The sequence below is a fragment of the Electrophorus electricus genome, chromosome 19, assembly GCF_041902795.1.
Source record: "Electrophorus electricus isolate QZ-2024a chromosome 19, ASM4190279v1, whole genome shotgun sequence".
Lineage (NCBI taxonomy): Eukaryota > Metazoa > Chordata > Actinopteri > Gymnotiformes > Gymnotidae > Electrophorus > Electrophorus electricus.
The window spans coordinates 5330001-5340000 of NC_137515.1; the positions used below are offsets into that span (position 1 = coordinate 5330001).

The following is a 10000-nucleotide window of genomic DNA, read 5'->3' on the forward strand; positions in this document are numbered from 1 at the left end:
CACGGTGAAACTGTCAATGAGGACAAACCTTCTGGTTTCACTGGAACAGTGTATGGCTGGTTTCTTGTCACATACTCCTGTCTCTGCATCCCCCATCTCAACACACACACACACACACAGACACACACACAGACGCGCACAGACGCACACACACACACACACACACACACACACACAGACGCATACACACACACACACAGACGCATACACACACACACACAGACACACACACACAGACGCACACACACACACACAGACGCACAAGCACACACACACACACACACACACACAGACGCACAAGCACACACACACACACACACACGCACACACACACAGACGCACAAGCACACACACACACACACGCACACACACACAGACGCACACACACACACACAGACGCACATGCGCACACACACACACACACTTGCTCACTCGACACACATCCTTGCACAGACACACACACACTGCCACCCTCACTGCCTGTCACTGCACCCTGTCACATTGCTACATCTCTCCACCCACAGCACCACCCAGACCAACACGTTCAAGTTTTCAAGTTTCAAGTTCAGGTTTTATTGTCATTCCTCCTCATACACTGGAACAAGGTGTCGCGTCTCCTGGCCCATGGTGCAACACAGCGACAGCAGAGCAGCCGAGTGCGTAGCCGCACGGGAAGGGCATGGGACAGCCAGGATGTTCAATAAACACACAGACACAGAGAGTAGGAGAGGCCAGGACACACTGGGTTCACTGGCATGCAAGAGTATATCATATATGATAATACAATAATAATAATGACATATATATACCCTCACCACCACCCAACACTGGCCCATTCTACCATTAGCACCCCAGTATGTACATCTGAAGACCCTCCATATGATTCTTTTCCATCCCCATCACCCAAAATGAATGGGACTCCAACCTTTTCTCCAACTACGTGTCTGCAGCTGTAGAGCCTTAGCTCAGCCTGATACACTGTACGGTCGGAATAAGTGTTTTCCTCTGTCCAGTGGGAGCCCACGGAGCCCATCTAGTGATGTAGGGCTCCATTTACGCAATTAAGACCCGCACTCCCAAAGCTCTGAAACATGGCTGAAGTGCTGATGTGGTCGAGGCTCTGTCTCTCCTCCACCCATCCATCTCCGATCCGCTCTCCCGGCCATCCCCTCACGTGCGGCCGCACGCATTCCCGGCGTCCGGCCATCTCTTCCTGAGAAGTTTCCTGGACAGGGCGAGGTGGAGAAGATGAACAACCTGAATGGCTCCAGCATTGATCGCACTCTGCTCTTAAGTGCTGCTGGGAATGAGTGTGTGTGTGTGTGTGTGTGTGTGTGTGTGTGCTACATGGTACCATCCTCTGTGCTCGGTGATGGGAGAGGTGTGTGTAGTCAGGAGCAATGCTGTGTGTGTGTGTGTGTGTGTGTGTGTGTGTGTGTGTGTGTGTGTGTGTGTGTTGTGCGTAGAGCTCCTTGCTGACAGATAAACAGTGTAAATAATGAAGAGGATGCCTATCTGCTGGGTTACAGTGATGCCGCCATGCACACACACATGCGGGTCACACTGATAACGCCTCTTAATAGGCACCTCTCCCCAGGCGCTTAGCAACGGAGCCGATTTAGCACAGGATCCTAGCGCGGAGCCGACCTTGCGACGGATGCCAAACGGAGCCGAGTTGGAGGCAGATGTTAACGTGGAGTTGTGTTAGCAATCAGTGCTAATATGGAGGAGAGTTAGCGGCAGATTCTAAAGGGAGAGCTGAGTTAAGGGTGGAGTCTGTGTTTGTGTGCAGTGTAGAAGGAAAGCCGTGTGTGTGTGTGTGTGTGTGTGCGTGCGCGTGTGCGTGCGCGTGTGTGTGTGTGTGTGTGTGTGTGTGTGCGTGTGCATGTGAGCGTGTGTGTGTGCGCGTGTGAGCGTGTGTGCGTGTGAGCGTGTCTGTGTGTGTGTGTGTGCGCGTGTGAGCGTGTCTGTATATGCGTGTGTGAGCGTGTGCGCGTGTGAGCGTGTGTGCGTGTGTGTGTGTGTGCGTGTGTGCGTGTGCACGTGTGTGTGTGTGTGCGCGTGTGAGTGTGTGTGTGTGTGAGAGCGTGTGTGTGTGTGTGTGTGTGTGTGTGTGTGTGTGTGTGTGTGTGTTGGGCAGTCGTACCATTTCTATTGTCATCCACTGCAGGACAGAAAGCTGTAGCCTGAGGGCTCCTCACTGAAGCGGCATTGCTCAGACCCCCCCCCCACCCCACGACCCCACGACCCCACGACCTTCCCCCCCTTTCTTACCATCATCTCTCCGACTGCACGGAACCGCATATGGACTCTCCTTATTGATTTTTGTGTCCTTGTGGACACGTTTGCATCAAGTATGATTGTGTGTGTGTGTGTGTGTGTGTGTGTGTGTGTGTGTGTGTGTGTGTGTGTGTGTGTGTGTGTGTGTAAGGATGGAAAAGGTGCAAGAGGTAGATAATGTGAGCAAATTTCATGGGCTAACAGATGAGACAGCGTACAGTACCAGTTTGTTTGTTTGTTTGTTCGTTTGTTTGTTTGTCTTTCGGAATCTGTGCCCTTGTCTTCATCTTGATTTTTCCGTTGCTGTTGCTTTTAAGCGTTACTGTGACACAGACAGAAATGAGGCCTGCCTTCTCTTTCCCATTTGTCATTTTTAGCCTTTCGTGCTTTCCTGTTGGGCCTTTTGGGGTTTGTTTTTTAGTATAGTGAAACCTTTTTTGAATTTTCTCTTTTCTCTTCTCCCCCTTTTTGTCTTAACCCTAGGTCCTCTCACAAAAAAACACGATGAATCTTCGATGAACAGACCCAGGGATGAAGGTATTTTTCTTGCATGTTTTCCCTTTTTGTGGTAATTTTTCGGACTCTTTTTTTGGTGGGGGATAGTTAATTGGTGAGCCACTTCTTTTGACTGTCACTGCTTACTTTGCTTTGTGTGATTTGGTATGATCTTGCGCACGTTAACACAGACATCACACAGGTTCGCATCAGGGGCACACGTGTACAAACATGCGTGTAACGACGTTAGTCATTCATAGACGCCGTGCACTTTTTCTTTCACCATTTTGAATTTCTTTGCTGAAGTGAGTGTCACTGATTTCTTTTTCCAGTGTCATTTCTTGCAGTTTTTAGGACTGAACCGCTTGGTGTGTGTGTGTGTGTGTGTGTGTGTGTGTGTGTGTGTTCACTTTGGAGAGGAACACAGAAGCAGCTGCCTGTTTTCGTCCTTTAAACTACATTTCCCATCAACCCTTCACTCGGGCCATTCTCATTGGTTCCCAGGCAGCTGGAGTGATGAGATCACACAGTAGTTGTGATCTCATGATTTCAGACATGCAGCCAGAACATGGCCTGCTTCTAGAAGCTCTCACTATATATCTTCTCTACCAGAGTCTCGACTCTGCCTTGGCTGATGTGGGTGACTCTTATTATCTTAGTTTTTTCTAAATTGCCTTCATTGATTACACTGTTGGTATCTTGATAGGCTTTATGCTGATTTTAGTGATAGTGCCTTTGTGCGCATGTATGAGTGCGTGCGTGTGTATCTGCAGGGGTGTGTTGCACTGTTATGTGGGTTTAGTGTACTAAAGAATTTTGTGTCTCGGAGCCGAAACTTCCACCACCATAGGTGTGTGTGTGTGTGTGTGTGTGTGTGTGTGTGTGTGTGTGTGTGTGTGTGTGTGTGTGTGTGTGCCTGCGTGCGTGTGCCTGTGTGTGTGTGTGTGTGTGTGTGTGTGTGTGTGTGTGTGTGTGTGTGTGTGTGTGTGCCTGCGTGCGTGTGCCTGTGTGTGTGTGTGTGTGTGTGTGTGTGAGCGTTGAGCTCTCCCACTGCTGTCTGTGCTTCCTGATTGCTGAGGTTTAGATAGAGATGCATCTGGATAATCCAATTGCGCACTTGAGAACAGTGCAGAGAGCAGCACTGCAGAACTGTGGAGGAGGGGAGGGGAGGAGAAGGAGTGAGTAGCAATGAAATGTGCCACCGCAAGGAGGAGACCGAGGGAAGGAGAAAAATATTTAAATAAAAATAAATTGCGATGAAGACAAGTGCGTGATGAAATGACATGCTTGGGGGTTTCAAAGGGGACGGGGGGGGTGAAAAAAGAGAAAAGGTAGGGGAAAGAGAGAGAGAGAGAGAGAGAGGGATGGAGGGAGAGAGAGAGAGAGAGGGATGGAGGGAGAGAGAGAGAGAGAGAGAGAGAGAGAGGGAGGGAGGGAGGGAGAGAGAGAGGCAGACAGTGGGTGGGTGGGAATCAGGAAGGGAGAGATATGGAGGAGGTGAGTGAAGTCCATAACAAGAGACCAGGGAGGCCAAGATAAAGTTAGTGGGATGTAGAGGGAGAGCAGGAGAGAGGAAGGAGAGGAAGAGTAGGAGAATGACAGACTTGAAGCAGAAGAGACGGAATAGTGTTCCTGTGTTTTGGAAGATTTGGAAGCAGACGGGATAGTGAGGCCTCTGTCAGAGAGAGCTGGCCTTGGGTTCCGTCTCCCAACCCACCCGCCACCTCTCTAGCGCGCTCGCGCTCCCTCATTCCATTTCTCCCTCCCTCGCTTCCTCTCTCTGCCTGCCTGTCCTCTTCTTGTCTCTCTCTCACACACACACACACACTTGTTTTTTTTTTGTCCCAGATAAGATGTCGGCGGGTTCTCGGCTCTCCTCTGCCCGTCAGGCTGGGAAGGAAACTAATGTTGTCAAAGGGCCACTTAAATCCTCATTTTCGCCCGTGTTTAGGTTACAGTAATTCACACCTCCCGAGAGCTCCGGCGTGTCTCGCACAAGGAGCTGCCGTGTGCCATGTGATTCGGCACGTGAACACATTCGTCCGCTCTGTTATTGATTACTGTCAGGGAAGTAATAAAAAAGGCTCTCTCTCTCTCTCTCTCTCTCTCTCTGTGTGTGTGTATGTGTGTGTGTGTATATATATATATATATATATATATATATATATATATATATATATATATAAAATAATTAACTGTGTGTGTGTTTATATATAAACACTCACTTCTCACATGGATCAGTTGAACATTCAGACATCAGGGAAGCTGAGCTTTTAATAGCTAATCATTCCAGTGTTGGAAGCCAAGGGAAACTGTGCGTTTCAGCAGGGCTGTCTGCTGTAGAAACAGAATTCAAAGCTGACTGCATGTAATTCTTGCTGTCTTTTAAGGTGACTCATAATCGCACTCATAAATCTCTTAACTCGTAAACTAAAGCACCAGAAAGCAACGCGCGCCTGTTGTAGGCCAGTGGCCTTTACAGGGCCGAATTAGGTGTGTTAGCAGGTGTGGTTAGCACAGAGATGGCTTTTAAATGGCCACATTTACTGACCATTAAAGCCTTCTGCACGCTGAGACCACAACGAAAACGGGCAAAATCATCATATCCAAGGTGATCCGTGCACAGGTGATGTATGTGCTGCGTGTGTGCGCGTGTCAGACACTGTGGTAATACTGGGATAATTGAACTTGTTTACATCTCCTTTGGGAAATTAGTGGCAGTTCAGAATTCACTGGAGAAAGTGGGAGGGAGAGAGAGGAAGAGAAAGAGAGAGAGAGGGAGAGAGAGAGAGAGAGAAGGACAGAGAGAGAGAGGGAGAGAGAGAGAGAGAGAGAAGGACAGAGAGAGGAGAGAGAGAAGGAGAGAGAGGAGAGAGAGAGTGAGAGAGAGAAGGAGAGAGAGCGAGTGAGAGACAGAAGGAGAGAGAGAGTGAGAGAGAGAAGGAGAGAGAGCGAGTGAGAGACAGAAGGAGAGAGAGAGAGAGAGAGAGAAGGAGAGAGAGAGAAGAGAGGGAGGGAGCAAGTGATGGAAGGGGAGCAGGAAGACAAAAGGGAAAGAAGGAGAAAGAAAAAGAAAGAAAGGTTGAAAAACAGCAATTGGAGAACTGGAACAACTCTAAGGTGTGTGTGTGTCTAAGGTGTGTGTCTAAGGTGTGTGTGTGTCTAAGGAGTGTGTGTGTCTAGGGTGCGTGTGTGTCTAGGGTGCGTGTGTGTCTAAGGCGCGTGTGTGTCTAAGGCGTGTGTGTGTCTAAGGTGCGTCTGTGTCTAAGGTGTGTGTCTAAGGTGTGTGTGTGTCTAAGGAGTGTGTGTGTCTAAGGTGCGTCTGTGTCTAAGGTGCGTGTGTGTCTAGGGTGCGTGTGTGTCTAAGGCGCGTGTGTGTCTAAGGCGTGTGTGTGTCTAAGGTGCGTCTGTGTCTAAGGTGCGTGTGTGTCTAAGGTGTGTGTGTAAGGTGTGTGTGTGTCTAAGGTGCGTGTGTGTCTAAGGCGTGTGTGTGGCTAAGGTGTGTGTGCCTAAGGTGTGTATCTAAGGTGCGTGTGTGTCTAAAGTGTGTGTGTGTCTTAGGTGTGTGTCTATGGTGTGTGTGTCTAAGGTTTGTGTGTGTGTCTAAGGTGTGTGTGTGTGTGTCTAAGGTGTGTGTGTGTGTGTCTAAGGTGTGTGTGTGTCTAAGGTGTGTGTCTAAGGTGTGTGTGTGTCTGATGTGTGTGTCTAAGGTGTGTGTGTGTGTGTCTGAGGTGTGTGTCTATGGTGTGTGTGTCTAAGGTGTGTGTGTTTAAAGGGTGTGTGTGTCCAAGGTGTGTGTGTCTAACGTGTGTGTGTGTCTAAGGTGTGTGTATCTAAGGTGTGTGTGTGTGTGTGTGTGTGTGTCTAAGGTGTGTGTGTCTAAGGTGTGCATCTAAGGTGTGTGTGTGTGTCTAAGGTGTGTGTGTGTCTAAGGTGTGTCTCTAAGGTGTGTGTGTGTCTAAGGTGTGTGTGTCTAAGGTGTGTCTATCTAAGGTGTGTGTCTACGGTGTGTGTGTGTCTAAGTTGTGTGTGTCTAAGGTGTGTGTGTCTGTGCAGATAATGTAGTTTTGCATGTCAGACATGGTAATCATTTATGGTCACATTTGTGCTAATGAACAATGTGTCACATCCCTTGTATATAAGGAGATATACAAGGGATACAAGGGAGATATAGGCGTGTGTGTGTGTGTGTGTGTGTGTGTGTGTGTGTGTGTGTGTGTGTGCGTACATGCACGCACATGTATGAGCACATGTGTTTGCGTGCAATACACGTGCACATACGTGTGTGTGTATCTGTGTGTCTGTGTGAGTGTGTGTGTGTGTGTGTGTGTGTGTGTGTGTGTGTGTGTAATGCATTTGTAACCCAGGATTCAGGTGCTGGTGCAGGCGGGTGTGCAAATACGTGCGTAGAATTTGTTTCCGTGGCAACAGGCATGAGTGAGTCAGTGCTATGGAATGGCTGGTGAGCTTCTATTAGGCAGCAAGAAGCAGTTTCCATAGCGACTCAGCATCACAGCTGTGTGTGTGTCTGTGAAAGGACCTTTTGGTTGTTATAACTTTTATTTTCTTTTTCTGTGCCACTTCCTTTTCACCCTTCTCTCTCTTTTCCTGTCTTTCTCTCTCTCTCTGTCTCTCTCTCTCTCTCTTTTCCTGTCTTTCTCTCTCTCTCTCTCTCTCTCTCTCTCTCTCTCTCTCTCTATCTCTCCTACAGAAACTCATCAGGGTAAACAGATGCCGTAGCTGTTATTTGTGTTTCCAGCTGGTCAGGCTTCATATGAATTATCCACAGATCGTGCACAGAGCAGACACATTGGCTAACTGGGCATCTCTGACTACCTAACACACACACACACACACGCTGCAGAGAGAGAGTGCACCAATGCAGAGTGCACCAGTGCGTACCAATGCAGAACGCACTGGAAGGAAATGTTGAAAGATGGAGCATACCAAGATATAGAAAAGGGGGAATGAGAAACGTAAGGAGACAGACCATGCCAGTGAGGTGCACAGGGGAGACAGAAGCATCATACACAATAGAAGGACTTTTTCACACAATGAAGGACTTTTGGATCATGGTGGAGCAAGACAAGACCATCACCTGTACAGGCAGTCAGAGACACAGACATTACCGAGCGTGCTCAGATAGGTTTCCATGGTGCAGGCATGACTAGCAGAGCACAGAGAACAGCCTGTGAGAGCAAGAGCACCAGAGCTTAGGGAATAATAATAATAAATGAGGCAGAAACAGACATTACCAGTAGAGCACAGAGAGTGAAAGCCATAGAGAGTGAATGGAATTGATCTGGTGCAAGATCTGATGAGAGGCAGCAATGGCACAGTTTGTCAACTAACCCACACCATCTGTTTCCATGGTATTGTGTCAGGCTATAAATGCCTGACATCATTCTTGCAACAACTGAGAAACATTGATTTTGAATGGAACCACTAATTGGCTCCCTTTGATCAATCTGAGTACCTCTGCCAAATATTTTTTTTTAGTTATTTCTTAAGGCTTATAAGCTACTCTCATAAATTTTATAGAAAGATCAACTTAAAAGAAAAACAACTGTATTCATTTTGTTAATAATTTACCATCCGGTGTTGACCAGAGGAGGATGGGTTCCCCTTCTGAGCCTGGGTTCCTCTCAGGGTTCCTCTCATAGTTCCCCTTATGGTTCCTCTCATGGTTCCTCTCATGGTTCCTCTCAGGGTTCCTCTCATGGTTCCTCTCAGGGTTCCTCTCATAGTTCCCCTTATGGTTCCTCTCATGGTTCCTCTCATAGTTCCACTTATGGTTCCTCTCAGGGTTCCTCTCATGGTTCCTCTCAGGGTTCCTCTCATAGTTCCCCTTATGGTTCCTCTCATGGTTCCTCTTGTATCTTTTCCATGCCACTGTCACCTTGGCTTTCTCATTAAGCTTCTTTGTGACAACACATGTTGTAATAAATGTTATATGAATATATTTGAACTGAACTGAAAAACGTAGCAACAGGTGAAGAACCTGCTCATATCTGAAAGGAATTCGCGAGAGCTGCTCCCCCGTCAGAGCTCTGGGTGCAGGCTTCCTGTTCTTTCTCCAGTTACTCTCCACAGCCATAATCACGGGCAGACTTCACAAAAGAGACGGAACGTAAACTATAAAAAAATATATATAAATATTGGAGAATGTGCAGACATTCCGGAGCATTTCTGAAAACTGTGGAATGTCGGTGGGCAAAGCAGGCCCAGACACCAACCCGAGACAGAGCTGCTGACACGTCAAGGAAACTGTGAAAGAAACAGGAAATTGCAGTTCAGTGAGCTGAACAAACTCTAACACTGTCCAACTCCTCAGACAGAGACTTAGCAGATGGTGCCGAGAACCAGTATTGATTAGTGGCATAGTTTGTGACCTCGTATCAGTTTTTCAGTGTTGTGCACCTGCTTAGACACACCTGGGTCAACTCTCTGGCTAACAAAGGCCTCTCATTTGTTAAGTCAGGCATGTAGAAGCAGTAAAACCACCAGGAGCAGCTCTAAGATATGGTCAAAGGTCAAAGGCCTTATGTTCTTTATGTAATTATTATTTTTGCAGTCAGTTGAATGTTATGCTAATAAAATAATTTGTACAAATTATTTAATAAATAAATCTTTGTCCTGTATTTTGTAATGTCATTTTAACATGTGTGTACTTTGGAATGTATGTGAATGTGTGCCTGAATGTGTGGTGTGTGTGTGTGTGTATGTGTGTGTGTGTGTGTGTGTGTGTGTGTGTGTGTGTGTGTGTGTGCGCGCGTGTGTGTTCTCTGCAGATATCCGTGACCGCCGTAAAAAGCCAGTCATGCTGTTTATCCATGGTGGTTCGTATATGGAGGGCGCTGGGAACATGTTTGATGCAAGTGTGCTCGCAGCCTATGGCAACGTCATTGTGGTCACCATGAACTACAGACTGGGAATTCTGGGTAAGTGTGGCATCACACACTGCGAGGACCTCACACCAGTGGCAACAATGCCCAAAACACACTAACTTCTAATGTCTGTGCTGAAAATATACAGATCAGAGTTTCTTCAGTGCCAACACAATGGTACAGCACACATAGACCAGAAAGATGGCCACTCGGCTGGTCAGCTGTGAGGCTTATGCGGACAAATTTGAGGAGCTTCTAGAAATTTAATTCTAGCAAACAGTCTCAACTGTAGAATCATTTTATATCACCCAGTTTCAGATGATAGAATATTTAACACT

At 47.4% G+C, this 10000-nt stretch overlaps 1 protein-coding gene across 2 annotated transcripts in view; it reads left to right on the top strand.

Annotated features, from left to right (window-relative positions):
• The window catches only part of nlgn2b (neuroligin 2b), a 57982-nt gene that overhangs the window by 27009 nt on the left and 20973 nt on the right, over positions 1-10000 (top strand). The window contains exons 3-4 of one of the 2 annotated variants that reach the window (XM_035535937.2): positions 2764-2817; positions 9567-9716. In XM_035535937.2, coding sequence (XP_035391830.1) covers positions 2764-2817; positions 9567-9716 — 204 coding nt within the window. The remainder of the gene's footprint in view (positions 1-2763; positions 2818-9566; positions 9717-10000) is intronic. The other variant, XM_081702348.1, reaches the window with a different exon arrangement.